At 34.0% G+C, this 23,248-nt stretch overlaps 1 protein-coding gene across 1 annotated transcript; it reads right to left on the bottom strand.

The window, feature by feature from the left end:
• Positions 1 to 14,121: 14,121 nt before the first annotated feature.
• On the bottom strand, positions 14,122 to 14,637 carry LOC127802104 (uncharacterized). The gene has a single exon (XM_052337794.1). It carries the CDS (start codon positions 14,635 to 14,637, stop codon positions 14,122 to 14,124), a length of 516 nt encoding a protein of 171 aa, XP_052193754.1.
• Between the last annotated feature and the right edge of the window lie 8,611 nt (positions 14,638 to 23,248).

Here is a 23,248-nt window from a genome sequence, read left to right as displayed (position 1 = left end):
TTTCTGGTGTTCTGTTTTTTGTTTTCTATTGGGTTGATTATTGTTGTTATGGTTTTATTATTGTTGGTGTTCTGGTTATATTGTTGGGTATATTCATAAATTAAAACATGATAAACTTGCTGCATAATTTTGAAAGAGAAAGATTATCGTTGTTATGGATATTTAAACAGTCAAACTTCACAGCCAAATTGTAATCTGAAAATGGGTTTGATATTGCAGCAGCAGTAAAACAGAACATAGAAAAGCACAAGGATGGCAAATAACTATTGCTTACAATGAAGAAACAAGGCAACTAGTTGTAATGTATTAAAAACAAAATATGCATCAGGAATAGATGTAAACGGATGTATAGAAAAATGTTCACTAAACAAGGCAAAATGTGAATATGATAAGAGAAGTCCTTATTACTTGCCCGTGAGGACAAACTTCCTGCACAAAACTTCAATTGTGTTTCGTTACTATAGTGTATTGCAACTGCTATCTGAAACAACTCATAACAAGTGTCATGTCTTTTAAAGGAATCGCAACCTATTGAATCTAAGGATTTTTTACAATCCTGTCAACTTTTATGTTTTTGTATTTTTGCATTCATTTTTGGTTCTTGTGCTCAGATTTTATTTTTTTCTCATAAAAATGAAAAGTAAACATGTCCTTCAGTAACAAATTTTGCTCTATAGAAATCAAAAATAAAAGCATGAAAATATGTTTAATACTTGGCCATGTTTGTTTGATCTGCATGCAAATAATTTATGACAAAAATATTTTAATGTAATAAAATATTTCTTTTCTGGTATGACCTTGAAGTATATTACTGATTAGAATTTAAGAAGAATTTTGATTAGCTAATTTTTATTATTTTGTAATATTATGAATTTCAATAATAGACACTTACAGTTGGAATTTCATAAACACACACTGCTATAATAGTAAAATTAGAAACAACATTCAGCATAATAATAAAATTTGAATGAAAAAAAAGAAAGAAAGAAAGAATGAGCATCAACAAGAGCTAGGCAAGAGTCCAGAACTCACAACCTGGTGCTTTTGCCTAGACATTTTGGAAACGATTGAACACATGGTTTTTGTGCATTTATTTTCCATCCTAAGACTGAAAACATTGTCCGCTTTTTTGAAAACAAGAATAAGTAATCAAACAACATTTCTAGCCTTTTTTTCCCAAAATTTCAAAATAAAAAACCAAAAACAGAAAAGTCAAGATTGTCAAAGGGACCTAAGTGTAGATCAGACCTAAAAGATAGTGAATCATCAATGTACTATTAGCTTTATTTCTTCCTTCATGTCATTTAAATGATATTTTTTATTCATCTTTGATGCGCACATAACTATTGCCCCCTCTAGTCTTAACCTTCCATCTCTCTTAAAGACCATTGTATCCTTGAGAGTTAAGCAAGCAAGTATTTTCAAGTATCAGCCTCCATCATTACATTTATAGATATATACTTTTTAAGAAATATTACCATGCAGACATTTAAGGTATATAATACAAACTCAGGGTCATTAATGATGCGCATATGGACCAATAAGTTAAAATAAATAATATAGTTATTTTAATTTCTTACCAATAAGTTAATTCTTAAAAAGAGTTACATTAACGTTTTAAGAATGTTTATCACATCTACATTTTGAAAATTTTTGAGTAATATTATGAAACTTACCACATCTACATCTTATAGAGAATTGTTTAAAATATATTAAGATGTGATTTAGGAAACCTTAGCTTATTATGAGTGCTAATTGTTTAGTGCTTTCTTTCTTAGTCATCTTTTAAAATTATAAATTTAAATATTCTGAATAATTATTTATTTTAATATGCTGGGAGATAATAATAATAATAAAAGGAGAATTTTAGTACTATTTAGATAATAATTTCTATTTGTTTTAGTAAATTATTATTAAAAATGTATTATATATTTCTAATCGATTATATTGGTGATAATTAGATATCTATATAGTAGGAATGACACTATCTGTATCTAATTCTGAATAAAGATGACTATATAATTTAAGGATAAAAATTAAAATAGCCAATCCTATAGTTTTGAGCTCCTAGAGATGATGAGAATTTAATCTTCTAGTGATACTTTTAATTGGGATAAATTACACTTTATATTTTTAAAATTTGGTATAAATGTAAAAATAAATTTTTCTTTTTTAAAAATTCCATTAATTTCATCTTGTGTGTGCATTTGTTTATTTTATTATTTTGGATTGAATTTACATGGAGACAAATGATTAGCCTATATGGGCAAACTATAACTCTATCTTTTTATCTCTCTCTTTTTTTTTTTGGTTTACAGGTTGGTCCTTCTCTTTTTCATCTTGTGTGTGCATTTGTGATACCAGCATTGTTCGAGGTATGTATCCTGTGAGTGATAAGATTTAATCACTCCCTCTAAGTGGTGGGTGATCACTCTTTTTTTTAAATTTTGAATGCTTAGTACTATATGTATCCTGTGAGTGATAGGATTTAATCACTCTCTCCGGGTGGTGGGTGATCACCCATTATTTTTAATTTTGAATGCTTAGTACTATATGTATCCTGTGAGTGATAGGATTTAATCACTCCCTCCGGGTGGTGGGTGATCACCTATTTTTTAAAATTTTTAATGCTTAATACTATATGTATTCTATGAGTGATAAGATTTAATTTGTAACGACTCAAAACGCAACCTTAGATGTTAATGCAAATGTGTTTGTAAATAGAAATTGCACTCTCATGAAAACATGATTTTACTATTACTAGAATTTTCACATTTTGCTTCGTGTAGTTGTTCCTTGTAAATAGATAAACTAATAGTGTTTCTCATTGTCTGCCATCTGTGGTATTTAAGTGCTGGATGGTGGATCAATCTAACCTTCTACTGTTGTAGTTTTTTCCTTATGGTAAAGTAGCTGGCCTTCATTCTCTATAATGGGAAATTATCTGTTGCAGAAATTCTTTCTTGTTATTGTTGTAATTTCTATTACCATTTTTCTATCATGCTATTATAGTATTTCCATGGGACTACAAGAAACTAAAAAAAATGTTCTCATAAGTTTGCTAGTGTTGGCAACTTAAATGTTGGTTTATGGGATTGTGGAGGCTTTTTTTTTTTTAATTAACTTGGGGTATACTAGGCTTCGCTCAACTAGTCCCCAAGGGAGGTGGGCTTCACCCCAATCCACACCCTAAATAAATCATGATATAATCTTCATATAGTGTCTCTAAGAAGTTTCGAACTTGAGATCTCAGGCATGTCTACCCCCTATTTTTACCACGGAGCCACCCATAAGGTGCGGGATTATGGAGGCTTTTAATATGTTGTGTGTTGATTTATGGGATGAGATTGCTGATAGGGTTTTGTTGAAGATTGGTGGGCTCCTTGTTCGTGTGGTCATGTGTACTTAGTTATTACTTTTATCCTCATTTTAGCATCTAAGGTTGCGTTTCGAGTCGGGAGAATACCAAAAATAGGAAACTCACAAGTTTAGCGCTTGGTCAGAAATTACCATTACAGTTTAACAATTATAGCCAAGTAATAGGTCCAAATGCAAATGTGTTTGCAAGCTACTTAGGGAAGATTGTTGCAGTGTGTGAGGATGCTTCAATAACTTGCAAACGGTGGGAAGATGTTCCTCAAGCCAACAAAGCTAAAATGTATTCATATGTATTGGTAAGCTCAATAGGAAAAATTTATAATAGATATAGTCATTTTTTAATTCTTTTTTAGATATATTCCTTTTTTAGATAGGACAAATTTGAGTTTGAGGAAAACGAAAATAGGAAAAATTGGATTATAAGAAAAATGAGAAACAAGTTTGCAAACTATAAGCATAGATTGAAGGTCAAATATTACGACGCGTACACCATAGATGAAAAGAGAATTCAAGTGGATCCAGTAGACATTGAGAGAGAGTAATAGAGAGATTTTGTGCATTGGTTGAGCTCACCTGAGTTTCAGGTATACTACACTTGAAGGGTATTTGTTTTATTATATTTGTATTTATTATTATTTACTTATAAAGCAAAGAAATTCATAATTAAGATTTTTTATTTGATTAATTAATTTTTTCATATTACTTGACATCAAGGCCACGTGTGCTCGAAATAAGGACAATCGATCAAAGTTAAAGATGAGCAAAACTACTAGTACAAGAAGTTTTGCTTGGGTTAGAGCTGAAGAGGTATAAATTTTCAATGTTTTAATTTTTATCATTACATCTCATTTTGTGTAGCATTTTTTTACCTATTAATTAAAAATATCTTTTTTTTTTTGTTGATAATTACTTAAATCCAGACTCAAAAATTAGGACATGACCCAATAGAAGTAGAAATGTTTTCTTGACACACAAAAAGAAGGATGGATCAATAGTTGATTCGACGTCAGCAGAAATTGTGGTAAGCATTTCAGTTACTTTTAAAGTATATGTTATTGTTTTGTTATTCTTGATATCATCAAAATAATTATGATCTTTTTATGGAGTCTTCTTATGGATCAAAATTAAAGTTCTTTCTTGCAAGGCCCAATCCAAGAAGGTAAAAACCAAATAGAAATGTTCTCATATTATATTCATCCATGCGCATTAGAGAAAAACAAAAGGAACTAGTAACTCTTGTAAATTTTGTTTGGATATGAATTTTGTCTCACTCTAAGTTTTCAAACTTAATTGTTTAGTTGTGGAAAATGATTATTTTCTAATATTGTTTAAGTGCAATATGTAATAATTATTTGTGCAACACTTTATTACAGGAAAATATTCCAAGTATAGTAGGCCAAAAAGTTGAGGAGCAGCCTTCTGAACCTGTTGATGAAAATCAGATTTTTCTTGAAGTGATGGGCAAAGAAAGGCATGGTCGAGTTCGTGGATATGGTTTCGGCCCCACACCTTCTTCAGTCTCTGGCAAGCTTCATTCTCAATTGCAAATGGCTTCAACAATTGAAACACTAAGACAAGAGAATAAAGAGTTGAAAGAAAAACTAAGCACAGTAGAGCAAACCCAAGTAGAAACTCTTAGCTTGCTAAAAAGCTTCATGGAAAAGGTTAAATTAGGAAGGGTTAGTAATGAATGATGATGCTCTACTGATGTGACATGTTTTGGTTGATGAATAGTGTTCAACATTCCATATTTTATAGGTTTATTGATTTTGTAAAGTGATACTTTGAATTATAGTTTTTGATTGTTGATAATGTGAGTATATATATATGTTTGCCTTTTGGGTTGTTGATGATTGTATAACAATATATTTCATATATTGTGATAGTTTGTAACATTTTGTAAAGCAGATGTTCATAAATTTATAAAATAAGTGTCCATGGTATAGGTTGTAGGCCAAAAAAGGTGAAATTGTAAACCACTTTTAGTGACGGCCGTATATGGTCATCATTAATGGGTTAAAACCACTTTTAGTGACGGTCGCATATGGTCGTCACTAAAAGTAGTTTATCCATTAGTGGCGGCTGCATATGATCGTCACTAATGGATAAACAACTTTTAGTGACGACCGCATATGGTCGTGACTAATGGTAAACCACTTTTAGCGACAACCGACATTATCGTCACTAATGGGTTAGCTTTAGTGACGACTGACATCGTGTCACTAACAGGTTAACTTTAGTGACGGCCAACATGTAGTGACGGCCACGTATGGCTGTCACTAATGAGTTGCCATTAGTGACGGCCAGCATTATGGTCACTAATTATATTAGTGACGGCCATATTGGCTGTCACTAATGGGTTAACTTTAGTGACGGCCAGTTTTATCGTCACTAATTACATTAGTGACGAGGGCATTAGTGACGGCTTGTGACGGTCTGTTTGGCCGTCACTAATACTTTTAGTGACGACTTTTTGGGATTTTAGTGACGACCCTGGACTTCACTAAAAAGCTTGTTTCTTGTAGTGTCTCTTTCTTCTTCCTTTCTTCCTCTCCCCTGTTCTTCTCCCAGCGGCCACTCCTGTTCATCGTCTTCCCCACGCACCCAGGCAGCATGCAACCGCGCATGGCAGCGGCCGGCCTTCGCCATTCGGCCCTCCGCTGGTAGCCGGGCCTGCCTCCGGCCATCACCGCGCGCCACCGCGCCTATCTGCCCGTCGCCCTGCTGCTTCGCTTACCCATGGCCGCGGCTGGGTGCTTGGCTGCCATGGCCGAGCTCTCGGCCAGCTCCCATGGCCGTTCTGCACCTCGCCTTTCTCTCCCTCTCTCGGTCTCTCCTTCTCTCTCATTCTCGATCTCTCTATCTTTCTCTCTCTCCTCTGGTTTCTCCATTCGGCCAGAAGCTTCCATGAGACAAAATAAAATATCAAATTTTGGCCACTTTGCTTACTCTCTCAGCACACGCGCACCGCCTCACATATTAAGCAAATTAATTAATTTAAACTAATTTAGATAAACTTAATTTATACTTTTATTATGTATTTATTTTTTTTTTGGATATTACAATTCGATTCGGCGATTTATTTTTACTATCAAGTCGTTTTTCAGTATTTTAAACTCATCTAAATTACATGGCAATTTCATGAAGATTTGGGATATTACAGAAGCAAAAATCCATCTCTAAATATATAGTTAGCGACAAGCCTTTTAGAGACGGATTGAAATTCATCTCTAATTTCGTCCCTAACTAGTTAGAGACAGAATTTCTGAGGTTTTGATATAGATTTTTTTTGTCTCTAAACCAAATATTTTTTTGTAGTGTTCTTGTGTTGTGAGCGTTGATCCTCTTGTGATTGATGCATCAATTGGTCTTGTTCTTCTTGTTGGTTATCGTGGTTCTAATTTTCTTGCTCTTGCCCCTAAGATGATGGGATGAAGAATTTTGGTGTTGTTGTTGCTGCTAATTTTGGATGAAGGTGTTGAGGATTTGTGTTGGCGCTTGAACCTGGAGCTTGAGGTTCCCCAAGCGCTTGGCAATGATTTGCTGATTTGCTCTGCGGGGAGAAGATGAGGGGCATGTATGTTGGAGATAGAGTGAGGCTGACTATTTTAGTAACTTCTAGTCAAAGGTGCTTGATATGGAGGCATGATGGGGCATTACTTTGAGAAAGTAATAACAAATGAGGAGTGCTTGGCCGCACGGTGGGTGCCAAATGATCGAAGTTACTGTGAACTAGGACCCAAAACACCCAGAGTGAACTCTTGTAGCTATCGTCCCTTGGGATGGACTTTGACAATCAAGTTAGTGCTAGTGTTTGAAAAATGACCAATAAGGCAGAGTAAAGGGAATTAAGATGTATATTCTGAACCTGTATACCTTAATGGGAGATTAGCATTTATACATTTTGACGAATTAAACTGAGCATGATCTCCAGTGGGATTTCATTGGTGATTATTGGGTGTGGCTCATGGCAATACTCGACTTGTCATTCTCAAATTGTCTAAAAGGCAACTCCTCCAGTAAACAAAATAAGTGAAATTTTTCGATGGAAACCACGTATCATCTTACCATTGGTTTGTTGCAGAAAAATATGCAGATAAATAGCCATTAATCAGGAATTAGCAACTTAATTTTTCAAAAAAAAAAAAAAAAAGAATTATTTTTTAAAATATTAAGAAAAATAAAGCAATTGACATAAAGATAATAAAATAATAATTTTTCCAACATGGAAACCATGAGCAGACCCTATCTTTTTAGTTGCCAACCAAAATTCCTGACGATCATGCCATAACGATGAACAACATCCATAGGTTACGGGGCCAATTAACTCGTTTTTCAAATTAACCAACCCCTAACTTAGCTAAACCTTCCTATCTACTAGTAATAATAATAATAATAACCTTAGCTAAACCTAGATGATGTCTTGTCGACTAAAAATTACCAAATTTTCATAAAAGTCAAAAGGTAGGTCTTGGGCCACCTTAATGGACCAAACTTTATGTTGTGTTGTGATTTCTTATGCTTAGTGTGAAAGAAGTGCTTAAAAGTAATTTTCGGAAATAGAGTAGTATGGTGTTTTGCTTATTAACATTTTTCTTACAAGAATAAATAAAAAAAAGAAAAAAGAAAATTTAATGATATAAAAGAGGTCCAATTTTCTCAATAACGGCATACATATATATTAATGATATATATTAAGAAAATATAAAGATACATATATAAAATCTTAAAATCTTGTGATAAGTGTTTAGATAATATTACAGTATTTTATTATACATATATAAAATGATGAAAAAGAATATTATTAAAATGTAAAATATTTTCTAAGCAGAAAATATTTTATATCAAAATGTAAAATTTTTACTTACCTAAAAATAACTCCAAAAAAAACAAAAGAAAGAAACAAAAAGTGTTTGGATTTTTTATAAAAAATATTTTATATCATAATAAGGTATATTTTGATATGAAACAATTTTTTACTCAAATAATTTTTGAACAAAAAAAGGGATTAAAATTCACTAAACCCTCTAAAAGTTTAGAATATGGGTTACCCTTTATAGTTTTAATTTTGACCAACCCCTTTGTTATTATTTTCAGTCAAAATAATGCCCCCCCCCCCCCCCCCCCCCCCCAAAAAAAAAAAAAACACAATGTCCCAACTAATCTTAAATAATTATACACAATATTATTATTATAAATCAATTAAATGTAAAAAATATCAAACTTACCTTTAGATGGAGGAAATTGATGATTTAAAAGAGAAAAATAAATAAAAAAATAAAAAAATGTAACTGCTAACCCTAATTAGTCCTAAACTGCAAAATCTGAATTTATCTCAAAGAAATGCAAAAGCTAATTAGTTTATAATCTAAGAAAAATACAATTCATATTTGAATCACATAATTAAATTAATCTCCAATTTATCTTTGAATTTTAGAAATAAAGTAATTCCCCAAAAAATAAATTCTTATTGAATTTCTCTGTTTTGTTTTTCTGTAACTATAATTTTTTATTAAATTTTCAAACATATGATTCTTGAAATTTTCTTTTTTTAGTAAATATGGTTTTTATTGAATTTCAAACAATATATTTGTGTTTCTCAATTTCAAAAGATAAAATTACTTTGCTTTTATGATTTAAAGATAAATTGAATACTAATTTGTTTATGTGATTCTAGATGAATAAGATTTTGCATAGCTAGGTTATAGATTGATTAGCATTTGTATTTCTCTAGGATAAATTAGAATTTTATTTGAGATTAAGGACTAATTAATTAGGGCTAGTAGTTATATTTTGTCACTTTTTTTCTATATTTTTTCTTCTTAAATCATTAATTGTGGCCACTTTCCTCTACTAGTAGGTCTGGTATTTTATTTTTAATTAATTTATAATAGTGGAATTATATGTAATTATTTAAAATTAATTCAGCCATTGCGGTCATTTTATTTCTCAATATGTAAATATAATTTTTTATTAAAAAAATGATATCAAAGGGAATTCTCAATAAAAATATAAAACTACAAGGGATATATAAAATGTTTCAAATTTTTGGATTTTAATCCAAAAAATGTAACATCCGAAATTTTAAAAATAAATATTAATTATTAATTCCAATATTTAGAGCAATTGGTGATATATGAAATACTTATGAGTTAAAGAAATTTAAATGAGAATATTAAATTTATTATATTTTTAAATAAGGAAGTGATCGGAAGTTTGTAGAATTCTTAGCATTTAGATTATTAAGTGATTAAGGTAAATAAAATATTATATTAATTAATATGTTTATATATAATATAAAATAATTAAATAAAGAAATGAAAGTAATTTGAAAGGAGGCACACGTAATTGATGTGAGATAATGTGTAATCTAAAATTAATGTATTATATTACATAAAATATATATATATATATAATAATGTAACATGTTGTGTGTGTGTGTGTGTGTGAGACGTGTGGCATGCGCTGCCTTTCCTCCTTTCTCTTTTCCAGCTTCTTTTTTTCTCTATTTTCAATGTAAATTTGATCAGACAATTGGGATAGCTTTTGTTGACTTTTGTGGAGGAAGTATGGCCAAGAATTATCCAGATAATTGGGGCGCCGTGAAGAAATAAATTAGACGTAATGGTTTAAATCATAACTTATTGGGGAGCGTGAATTGCCTGGTTGCCAAGAAATATAAAGGCTGTAAATTCGAGTAAATGGGGCATTTCGAGCAGCAGAGCAGTTTTGGGAGAGAAATTTCGAAGAAGAAGAAGAAGGTGCTCAAGTGGACAAATTTGAGAGAAAATTCAAGATTAAATGCAGTGAAAGTGCGTAAAAGTCAAGAATTAATCGTTTTCAGACAAGCTCTTAACCCTCCTCCCGCGTTATTTATTTCCCGTAAAAGTCTTTCAGATTTCTTATACTTTAAACTCTCCCTTACTGTGACTCGGTTCTACGCATAATAATAATAATCCGCGTAGTAACCATTTTATGACTTTTATTTTATTAATGAGTTTATTGTTAATGGGATAAGCTAAGTAAGGATGTCATGGCGTCTTTTATTTCAACCGTCACGGAGCTTCGTATCGCTCCGCTTCCCTTGGGAATGATGCCGAACCCGTTGGGGTTAGGTTCCTAGAGAAATTGGTTATGATCAGAATTAAAAGAATGTGCTAAAGAGTCTATTATGTATGTTGAGGTGGTTTTTATAAATGAGGAAGAATGAGAATGATATCATGATGTTATGTGGTTATGTACATGAAGAGTTTTGGAGAAATGTTGTGTAATGTTAAGTTTATAGACTATAAAAGTTAATAGTGTCAGTAAGTGTGTCTAAGGGTATGGATACAAAGCCACTGACTGTTGACCGTGGGTCATGGCAGTTGATGGCTGGATGTATGAGCGCTAGTCATCGATTGTTACGATAAGCGCTAGACGATCAGAAGAGCTGGTACTCCAGATTCCCGCCTTGGTTTGAGCATTTCATGATGTGTGTGCTTCAAAGGGCTGGGTTGCATTCACGTGGGGACATGCTTTGTGTGTGATGGGACGCATGAGCATTTGCATGACCCGGTTGGTCTAAGAGCCAATTTGGGTATCCTAGGCGAGCATATGCATTTAGAGCATGTTACATGTGTGTATTCCTATGTGAGGCGTAGCAGGGCCTGATGCTTGGTTTATGGGGGCCTTGTCATCACGTTTATGCTACAACGGCCATTGCATTTCCTATGTGTTGCATTGCATGATTTTATTATTATTGTTAATCTGGACGGGAGTACCGTGCCAGGCGTCGGGAGTACCGACTCATGTCAGGATGTATCAAGTATTAGGAAAAGTCGACCATGTCAGGAAGATGGGTCTTTATGGATCATGAAATGGTAGCCTATGTTAGGCTACAACAGGTTTGTATGTGGGACCCGAGTGCCAATGTGTGACTTATGTGGGCCCCTGGTTCCTTATGTGCAGTTAATTTTATGTTATGCATATAGAAGTAAGATATGTATGGACCATGACATGGCATGATTGCATTGGCATGAATCGCATGGGTTGTCATGGGAAGAGTCCTATCCTAAACCTGTAACCTTTCTTTCTAGAGCTTGCCGAGTCTCGCGACTCATATTGTTTTACATAATTTCAGGTACGTTCATCGGGATTTGGATCCAGGCTGTCAAGTCATGGTAGCAAGTGTAGAGCTCTCCCAAAACTAGATCCTGGGTGTCATCGTGTCCTAATAAGGTTAATGTTTATGTTTTCAGATTTTGTCGCATGTTATGTAAGCCCAGATGAGCCCAAGTGATGAATGGTTTGTAAAGATTATGATGAGATGTTATAATAAAAAAAAATTATGATTTCAAAAAGGGTTATGTGTGTGTTGTAGGTGTGCCATTATTCGATATCATTTTAATAATGACCCTCTCACGGATCCTATTGGTGCACGGGGGCTCCAGGAGACGGGCCGTTATAGTTAAAAATGTTCTCCAAAATATTTTCCATATATATATATATGTATATACACAAATGTAAAATTTCTATTTGCATTTGAAGGTAGATTTTATTTAAAAAAAAATTGGAATGCAAGTTAAACATACAAAAATAAGATATCTTTTAAAAAATTACAATATTTACCTATGAGATTTGGCTTAGTTGTAACAACTATGCCCACATTTTAGAAATATTAATAACCTTCACTATTATTAAAAAAAAATTAACCATTTTACTCTTCATTCTCTCTCTTCTTTCTCCCCATTTTTCTCTTGTCTGAATTTAGAAAAAAACTAAATAAAGAAAAGAAACAATTAATGGCGATCAACAACTAACAATCACCATTACACCCCATTAATAACGTTCAATCGAACTCCAAGGTTGGTTGGGTCCAAGATTTAAAAACGAAAAAGAAGAAGTTTTCATGATTCAAAATATGAGTTTGATCAAACCCAAATATGAAATTTAGGTTGGTTCATACCCAGATTTTGCACATGGATTTTTCGATCTAGCTAGGCTTAATCACTAACATAGATGTATCAGTTTATAATATCTAATCACTATATTTTAGTTTTTGTCATCATAATCTCTATTTTCTTATTTCCATTAAAATTCAATATCTCTTTTGATTTCTTAATAATTTTTTATAATAGAAGATGCCGATGTGGCAAATGTTGATAAATATAACTCCAAAATTACTTAATGCTAAAATTAACTTAAACCCAACAATCAAGTAACTTTAGAGTTATGTTAATGTATACCAATGTTTATTTCTATTAATAGAATTTGATAAAAAAATAAAAATCTATTAAATTTTAATAGGCATCAAAGTTTAGTTGTTGTGGTGATAAAAATTAATATAATAACCAATTTATTATGAAATACAAAATTCAAGAACTAACAGTATAATTTAACATAAAAGTAAATAACATTTTGAGTAGTACAGGTTCTACTATAAGTTGTCTTAACTTAGTGACAAGATAAAAAGGTGTCAAGTTTAAATACTACCACATGAAATTCTTTACAACTTGATATTAGTTTTCTCTAATTTGTAATTGATCTAAAGTGGTTATTTGTCATCAGGGTTTCAATGTTGCATTCTACAAGTGATTTATATCACTTGATTGATTTAAAATGTATCTTTTAACCATTAAAAAACTTAGTTTTTAAAAGAAGCAATTGTTTTTTACTGAACAATAATTTACTAAAAAAAAATTAATTAATCAAAAACACAACAATATTAAACCCGCTAATAATTAGGCAGAACCTCTTCATTCATGACATTGAATAGCTTGCCCAACCAAGGGAGAAAAACATTAGCTTATGAATGACTGTTTGCTTTGACATTAATTAATCTTTATTTGCTTTCGATTTGATTATTAAAACCATGATAGTACTGCACAATTGGTACAATATATTTCTTTAGGTCAGTTTTGGAACTGATATTACTATAAATTTGGAGCGCCTATATATAATGTGGTCTAACTTATTGAATTACATTGAACCAATTAATTTTATATTGTTTAATCTAAATTTCTTTTCAAATTAAAAACAATTTGGTTTTAAAATTTTTTAAAGAAAACATTTTACAGTTCAATTTGGTTTATGCAATAAAAAGGTGGACCAAACCTAAACCAGTTTATGTATTATGTTATATTTATTATATATAATATAGAACATTTACCTAATTAAAACACACTTGCATCAAAATATATTTTAATGATAAAATTTGTATGGAAATTTTATTCGTATAAATTATATCAATAATCTTTTTCTTTTTGCTTGACAAATAATCTTTTACTAGTTTGGTTTGGTTTCCCTTCCACTATTAAAAATAATTTAATTTAGTTTAATTTAAAATATATTTAAATAGTAATTTATAGTTTAGTTTAGTTTCTATATTCTTTTTAACAGGTGCACACCTTGAGCGTGATAGAAAAAGAAATAACAAAATTGATTGAGAGATCCTTTTTGGGGTCTATGTTTCGTAGACATGTTTAGATTGGTTTATTTTGACTAATGCAGATCTTTTTTTGGTTCCCTGCTAGCTGTTAATTAATTAGTTTTAGTTTGCTTGGTAGAGGTTTGGCTTGTCTATGCTTGCAAACTTTCTCATTTTCCTCTCCATGAGCCCTACTTAAACATAGGCACTTCAAATCAATTTAAAATTGCCCACGGGCATCCTTCCAGTGGTGATGCGTGGAATAAGAGAATCGGCACCCTATAAATATCACCTCATGCAACTCCCCAAGCTTATATTGGTCGATGCTCCTGAAGTTAAAAACATTTCAAGATGAGCATCAAACCCTTCTCTTTAGCTACCCCACTCCTATTTCTCAGCATTTTCCTGATCTCTAGCTTCAATGCTGGGGCGCAGCAGCCTCGGCCACCACCACCACGGCGACCACCGCCACCGCCACCACCACGGCGACCGCCGCCGCCACCACCACGTGTAAGTCCTATTATAGCACCATCACCACCACCAAAAAATGCAAACCCTCCTACTGTTGCACCATCTCTACCGCCAGGTGCAAGCACCCCTAATGTGGCACCATCACTGCCGCCAAGTGCAAGGCCACCCATTGTGGCACCATCATTGCCTCCTGCAAGTTCAAGCCCTCCTACTATAGCACCATCACAACCGCCTGCAAGTGCAAGCGCTCCTACTGTCGCACCATCACAACCGCCTGCAAGTGCAAGCCCTCCTACTGTGGTACCATCATCGCCGCCTCCGCCCCCTCCTGTGGTACCATCACGGCCGCCTCCGCCCCCACCGCCCCCTAGGTGTTCCATTGAGATCAATAACCTAGGAGTTTGCTTTCCAATAAGGTTGGTTTTGGGCCGAACTTGCTGTACAGCAGTCAGAGGGGTCGTTGATCAGAGATGCACTTGCGAGGCCGCTAGGGCTAGAGGCATAGTTACCACGAAGTTACTGTTACTCGAATGTGGTTTTCCTGTGGAAGCGATTAACGTCATCCGTTGCCGACCTTGAGAAATGGGTGCTGTCTCCTGGACTAATTCTGCTTCAACAATTTTAAGTACTCATCAAAGTGGTCTATCACTCGATATAAAATAGTACGTTTCTATATGAAACTTTAAATAAGATGTATGGTATATATGCATCAAATAATAACATGTTTTTATTTGATATTTAGTAGCTTGATTTCACAAATTGTTGGTATATTGTGGCTACGATTGAATTACTGTTTATCGATATAAAGTAATAAATTATCGAAGAAAACTGGTTAATGATGCTATTATCTATCTCATGTATGACACAGATACAGAAAGAAAAGACATAAGATGACAATAGGCACCTACGTACTGATAATAAAATTTATAATCAAGCCAGGTAACGGTCTCTGAGTTGTTTATATTTATACCCAGTTTTTTCTATTTTACTTTTTTTTTTTCCTAAGAGCATTACATCTAGACTTTACACAATGCAACTCAGTTGCACGGCTCTCTAGCTTTGACAATTTAAAAGTTGCGCCACAGGGTCTTTTGAAACAAGCCGCATATAATTACAATTTTCTTTCTTTTTTGCTTCTGCTACTATTTGTTTTCATCAGGTTTGAAAGATCTTAATGTTTACTGCATAATTAATGGAGAACTATTTTTTTTTTAAAAATGTTAGAAATGTGTTTTTGGGGTATTTTATCTTTTATTGTTTTACTTGAAATATATAAGAGAGATCTAGATCGGTACAAGATGACCCACATAAAACAAATGCATTAAGGCTATTTGGAGCCGAGAATTTCAAGAAATAAACAAGCAAATGACTAGGGCCACCAGAACAATATTTCAACACTACTGCTAGACGCCATGAAAACCTAAACAAATTAAATTACACATAACACACAATAAAAACTATTAAAGGTGTTTTATGGTTCGGGGTAAACTCAAAAATCAAACTGAATCAATGTATTTGATTCGATATTTATCCTAGAGAAATTGAAAAACATAAACAAATAGAATATATTGTTTACTATAAATTGATGGTATCTTAACTAAAAATATGCACACTTTTATCACAACATCAAATAAGTTTACTATAATTAAGAACATGTGGTATTATCTGTTGGCGCCTTAAAATCACGAGGATAAGTAATTTTGGGCATAACATTTTGTCTAGGAAGCACGAACACGCCGGCAAGGAGCCGAATGCAGTGTCGAGTAAACATATATAAATAATGGGATGAACAAAGCAGTGTCATTCCTTCGTCGTTATTTTGTCACTAACTAGCGATCGCATTGTTTCATCACTAAACTCCATTTTTCTTGTAGTGCATGTTGTTAGGATGGGAACCATAAGCACCCCCACCCGGATATCTTAATCACCCGATCTATCCGAACGAAAGCGCTTACATCAGGGAAGAGAAATAGACATAAGACAAAAATATCTTGGCATGCATACATACGAAAAATACAACAGCAGAAACAAAACAATATACATGCACATTCACAAGCACCTTGCTGGAATAGCAGTCAAGGAGTATATAAAAATATACAGACACCTGTGCCAACAAATAAAAGATACAAGAAACAACCGGGTACAGTAAAAAATGAGAGTCAGAACTCCTAACAAAACATCAGAGAAGACGGGGGCAGCTAACTGTACACCCTACCGACACGACTGGCTGCTAGGTGGCGCGGTCCTCACCCTCGACTTTTGCTTTACCCCTACCTGGAATGATGGAAAGTAAGGTGAGTCGCAAGACTCAGCAAGTTTATATGAAAATGAAGGCTGTAAATAAAACAGAAAATGAGATCACCCCAAATATAAACCCACATATACACACTGGCCATGTGACGCAACAATGCAACAATGCCGCATATTAAAAACATATAACGATCATTGGGGCCCACATAAAACACCTGGCACCCAAGTCCTCTACCAACTTGCCGCTGGCCTGAAAGACAACATAGATCTCCAACAAACCTGTGCGCACTGTCCCCGGTCAGTACTCCCGTCACCCGTCCATGTCCATACTCTCGACACCCGAGCCATAGGCTCCCTCGGAACGGTACTCCCGTCCGAGAACTAAATACTACCAGTAACCATGCAATACATATAAAATGCAATGGCGTAATAAGTATCAACGTGATACAAGGTGCCCATACATCCAGGCATCAGGCCACGCTCCGCCCATATAGTAAATCACACGCGATGCATATACCCGTGCTGGATGCAACCTGACCAATCTAGAATGTTCGTGATCAAGTATAACCAAATCATGATAATCTCAACATGCAGCCCGTACCCATGTGCATACCAAATCATGCAACAAGAATAAAATGATACCAGATCATGCTATAATCACGTAACGGCAAAGTCAGTCAACAGTGCTTGGCACCGGTCAGCGGTCAGTGACCAGGAGATACCATCTGACGGCCTAAGATAGACCGTACGATAGTCACTCCGCCACTGAACAACCGATCCTTGCCCCCAATGCCCAATCGCTCTAGCCTATAAACAACCAAAAGCTATAATAATACCCGAACAGCTAAGAATCTAGCCCCAGGTGAGTACAACATTATTCTCACAGGCTGGGGGTGGCACAAACCCCCGTAGGCAACCAACGAATAAAACTCTCGAGACCAGTTTAATAAATTAAATTTTAAAACAAACCGTTTAAAATTCCATAATTTATTATCAGCCGAAACCAACGAAGGGAGGTCAAATAAATTGACAATGAAAGAATCGATAATGAGGGTATAAAGAACTTGTCTTTTCAAAGATAGCCTTAGATTCGATTTGACCAAACGCGATCAAAGTTATACAAACTACAATAACTCAATTATTCGCCAAAATTAATAAAATTAGACCTTAAACAAAATTTTGATCGCACAAAATATTAATTACTATCTTAGGTACATACCTGGTAAATTAAACCTTGAATTAAACTGGATTTAATCCAATTTTTGGCCCCCAAAGTCTCTCAAATTCTCTCACACACGCTGCTGTTTTTTCTGTAATTTATTTACTGTTCGAGCTGTAGAAATCGGGCGAGAAAACGACCTTAAATTGGTCAAAAGAGGTGGCCAGAACGCAGCCACGTGGCAGCGCTGGGGCGGCCACAGCCTCCTAGCGAAACGACATCGTTTTGATGTCTAGTGGCTGAATTAATTCAGCCAAAAATCCTCCCTCACGCCCGCAGCCCTCGCGAATCGAACCCAAGACCTTGCCTATGCCCGCCTCGCGGGCGCCCGCTCGCGCCCGCACCAACCTTCACCCTATATATGATTTAAGTTATATTTGAAGTGACTTTTTGGCCTTTTCGCAATTCGCACCAGCCACCCCTAACTTCAATTAATTACACTCTCACCCCCTATAATAATTACAGTAACACCTGAAACTTCCAAATAATCACACAACTTGATTTATTTTAATTTTTCTGTAATTCCAGAAATTCCTAAAATAACAAAATTAATTATCATAATTTCTTATTTCCTTAAAATCTCATAATTTATTTTTATTTAATACCAACAAATTATTTTAAATATTTTTTTTAAATCAAATTATCTCAAGATTAAACTAAATTACCTTTAACGGGGCGTTACAGGAACTCAGTCTAGAGGATTGTTGGGATTAAACCTAAAGCAACGAAGTAATGGGATGAACAATATAATTGCATCCTAGCCAGAGGTTAAAGATGTTGACGTTTGATCACTATGACTATGTTGAATCATATCATGTTCATGCATCATGCATTGCACAAAAATATTTTTGAGCCTTCACTAAATGGTTCAACATTTGATGCCACATATTTAAATCTCTTTTAGAGATTTAGGTTATATTAATGATATAACCTAAATCTCTTTTAGAGACAGAATTTTTCTGTCTCTAAATCGGAGAAATTCTATCGCTAAATTAGAGACAAAATTCTGTCTCTAAACATTTTCTAATTAAATTAAAGATGAAATTTTTTGTTTTTGTTATCAGAGACAAAAAAACTCATTCTCTAAAAGCTTTTTCCACCAATGATGGAATCAGAGATGGAAAAATTTTCCCGTCTCTGAAGGTTATTTCAAAATCAAAGATAAAAATTTTTCCATCTTTGAATTTTGCCTACTCTCATATTTTTTTCATCTTAGATGGAATTAGAGATAGAAAATGGTTATTCCAGTCAAAGACAGAATTTAGAAATGAGAAATTTTGTCTCTAATTTGAACAAAGACGAAAAACATAGATGAATTTCTTGCCTCTAAATCTTTATATATGTGTCTGCCTTAATTTGTTTCTTCTCCTTCCCCTTTGCCTTTGCTTGTTCCTCTCCTTCTCACCAGTCTCCTTCTCCTCTTCTTCTTTAGCCAACAATCGCTAACTGTCGGCTAGCCTTCGCTTTAATTTGTTTCTCCTTATTCTCCTCTTCTCATCCGCCTTCACTTGTTCCTTTCCCTATCGCTTGTGTCTTTTTTTCATCTTCTTCTTTAGCCAGTAGCCTTCAGCTGTCAACTCGACTTCGCCTTCATTTGTTTCTCCTATTTCTTCTTCACTCTCACCTGTTCATCTTCTTCTCACCTATGTCTTCTTCTCCTCTTTTTCACCAACCAGCTGTTGTCGATCATCAGCTCGCCTTTCTTTCCTCTTGTTCAATAGTCCCATCTCTCTCTTTTAGCCATTGACTTCCGTCCCAGATGCTAGCAACGGGAGTTTCTCCGATTTAAGATAAAAACTTAAAGTTCTATGATTTTAATTTTTAGATCAACCGTTGAATCATTTTGATTTTTTGATATGTTGGTCATCAGACCAAGCCCATTTTGATGATTAGTTTCGATCGTTAAACATCTACTATAGACAGTGCCAACAATGCCCTTCTATAAATGGGTAGCATTTTTCTAAAAAATTATTTTTAGATTTATTAAAATTTGACTATTGGATTATTTTGGTTTTTGGTTATGTTGGTCACCAGACCAAGGCAATTCTGATGATCAATTCTAATCATAAAATTTGCCATGGATGGTCACTGGTGACCGATGATAAAAATAGAAATTAACTGTTTTTCCTCCATAGCCGATTTAGAGAAGGAATTATTTTCGCCTCTAAATGTTTTTAGTCCATACCTCATCTTAGAGATAATTTTTTCAATCTCTAATTTGAAATAGAGACAAAAAAAAAAAAAAATCATCTCTAAATATAAAATTTGATTGATTTTGAGACCGACTATATGACCAAATTAGAGGCAACTTTTTTTTTTTTTAGTCTGAAATAATTATGCCTCTAAATTGGAGAAAAAAATAATTTGAGACAAAAATTATGTCTCTAATTAGAGATGGAAGCAAAAATCCGTCTCTAAATGGTTAGCAAAAATCCTCCCTCACGCCCGCAGCCCTCGCGAATCGAACCCAAGACCTTGCCTATGCCCGCCTCGCGGGCGCCCGCTCGCGCCCGCATCAACCTTCACCCTATATATGATTTAAGTTATATTTGAAGTGACTTTTTGGCCTTTTCGCAATTCGCACCAGCCACCCCTAACTTCAATTAATTACATTCTCACCCCCTATAATAATTACAGTAACACCCGAAACTTCCAAATAATCACACAACTTGATTTATTTTAATTTTTCTGTAATTCCAGAAATTCCTAAAATAACAAAATTAATTATCATAATTTCTTATTTCCTTAAAATCTCATAATTTATTTTTATTTAATACCAACAAATTATTTTAAATATTTTTTTTAAATCAAATTATCCCAAGATTAAACTAAATTACCTTTAACGGGGCGTTACAGGAACTCAGTCTAGAGGATTGTTGGGATTAAACCTAAAGCAACGAAGTAATGGGATGAACAATATAATTGCATCCTAGCCAGAGATTAAAGATGTTGACATTTGATCACTACGACTATGTTGAATCAGATGTTGACATTTGATCACTATGACTATGTTGAATCATATCATGTCCATGCATCATGCATTGCACAAAAATATTTTTGAGCCTTCACTAAATGGTTTAACATTTAATGCCACATATCTAGATCTCTTCACGTTATATTAATGATATAACCTCAATCTCTTTTAGAGACAGAATTTTTCGGTCTCTAAATCAGAGAAATACTATCTCTAAATTAGAGGCGAAATTAGTTATAGAAAAATTCTGACTTTGAACATTTTCCAAATTAGAGACGAAATTTTTCGTCTTTGTTATCAAAGACGAAAAAAACTCATTCTCTAAAAGTTTTTTCCATCAATGATGGAATCAGGGACTGAAAAATTTTCGTCTCTTGGTTCAAAGATAGAAAAAATTCTATCTCTGAAGGTTATTTCAAAATCAAAGATAAATTTTTTTCATCTTTGAATTTTGCCTACTCTGATAGTTTTTTTCACCAGAGATGGAATTAGAGATAGAAAATTTTCTCTCTCATGCTTATTTCAGTCAAAGACAGAATTTAGAAATTAGAAATTTTGTCTCTAATTAATTTGGAAAGAGACGGAAAATAGAGATGAATTTCCCGCCTTTAAATCTTTATATATATGTGCCTGCCTTCATTTGTTTGCCTGTTCCTTTTCTTCTCACCAGTCTCCTTCTCTTCTTCTTCTCCAACTAGCAATCACTGATCGTCGGCTAGCCTTCGCTTTCATTTGTTTCTCCTTATTCTCCTCTTTTGATTTGCCTTCGCTTGTTCCTTTCCATCCCGCTTTTGTCTTCTTTTCATCTTATTCTTTAGCCAGTAGCCTTCAGCTGTCAGTTCGACTTCACCTTCAGTTGTTTCTCCTCATTCTTCTTCGCTTTCACCTATTCCTCTCCTCTTACCTATGTCTCATTCTCCTCTTCTTCATTGACCAACAATTGTCGATCATCGGCTCGCCATTCTTTCCTCTTGTTCAATAGTCCCATCTATCTCCTTCAGCCATTGACTTCTGTCCCAAATACGAGCGATAGGAGTTTTTTCAATTTAAGGTAAGAACTTAAAGTTATATGATTTTAATTTTTAGATCAACCGTTGGATCATTTTTGTTTTCTAATATGTTGGTCACCAGACCAAGCCCATTTTGATTATCAATTTTGATCGTTGAACATCTACCATGGACAGTGGCTAGCGATGCCCTTATAGAAACCGGTAGCGTTTTTCTAAAAAATTATTTTTAGATCTATTGAGATTTGACTGTTGGATTATTTTGGTTTTTTGGTATGTTAGTCACCAAACCAAAGTAATTCTAATAATCAATTCTGATCATCGAAATTTTCCATGGATGGTCGCTAGTGATCGACAATAGAAATAGAAATTAACTTTTTTTTCCTCCATAACTGATTTAAAGAATGAATTATTTTTGCCTCAAAATGTTTTAATCCATACCTCATCTTAGAGATAATTTTTTCAGTCTCTAATCTGAGAAAGAGAAAAAAATTTCATCTCTAAATATAAAATTTGAAAGATTTTGAGACCGACCAAATTAGAGGCGATTTTTTTTTTTTTTTTTTTTGAGACTGAAAAAATTATGTCTCTAAATTGGAGATAAAAATAATTTCTTCTCTAATAAGAGATGGAAGCAAAAATGGGTCTCTAAATGGTTAGCAACAGACCTTTTAGAGACTGATCAAAATTCGTCTCTTACCAGTTAGAGAGAATTTTCAAGGTTTAGATATGGATTTTTTCTATCTCTGAGCCAAACATTTTTTATAATGTTCTCGTGCTGCGAGCGTTGATCCTCTTGTGATCAATGCATCAACTGGTCCTGCTCTTCTTGTTAGTCATTGTGGTTCTAATTTTCTTGCTCTTGCTCCTAAAAATGATGGGATGAAGAATTTTGGTGTAGTTGTTGTTGCTAGTTCTGGATAAAGGTGTTGAGCATTTGGGCTGGCACTTGAACTGGAGCTTGAGGTTCCTGAAGCGCTTGACAATGATTTGCTATGAGGGAAGAAGATGAGGGGCATCTATGTTGGAGATGGTGTAAGGTTGACTCCTTTACTAACTTCTTATCAAAAGTGCTTGACGTGGAGGCATGATGGGGGACTACATTGAGAATTTAATAACAAATGAGGAGTGCTCAACCTCACGGTAGGTGCCAAGTGATGTTGTTGTGAACTAGGACCCGAAACACCCGGGGTGAACTCTTGTGGTATAGGCTATCGTCCCTTGGAATAGACTTTGATAGTCAAATTACTGCTAGTACCTTAATAGGGAATTAGCATTTATACAGTTTGACCCGTACTGAACTGAGCATGATCTCCAGTGGGATTTCATTGGTGATTATTGGGTGTGGCTCATGGCAATACTTGACTTTTGATTCTCGAATTGTCTCATTTAGTAAACAAGGAGATCACACTACAAGAATTTCATGCTTTAGCGACGAAAATATTCCATCACTAAATCTCAAAAATTCGTTGCTAAATTAATTTAGCGACATAACATATCTGTCACTAAAGTGCTTGTCGGCAAATTTTTATAACAACGGA

This window comes from Diospyros lotus, chromosome 5 (genome assembly GCF_014633365.1).
Source record: "Diospyros lotus cultivar Yz01 chromosome 5, ASM1463336v1, whole genome shotgun sequence".
NCBI lineage: Eukaryota > Viridiplantae > Streptophyta > Magnoliopsida > Ericales > Ebenaceae > Diospyros > Diospyros lotus.
This window is presented reverse-complemented; position numbering and strand designations above follow the sequence as displayed.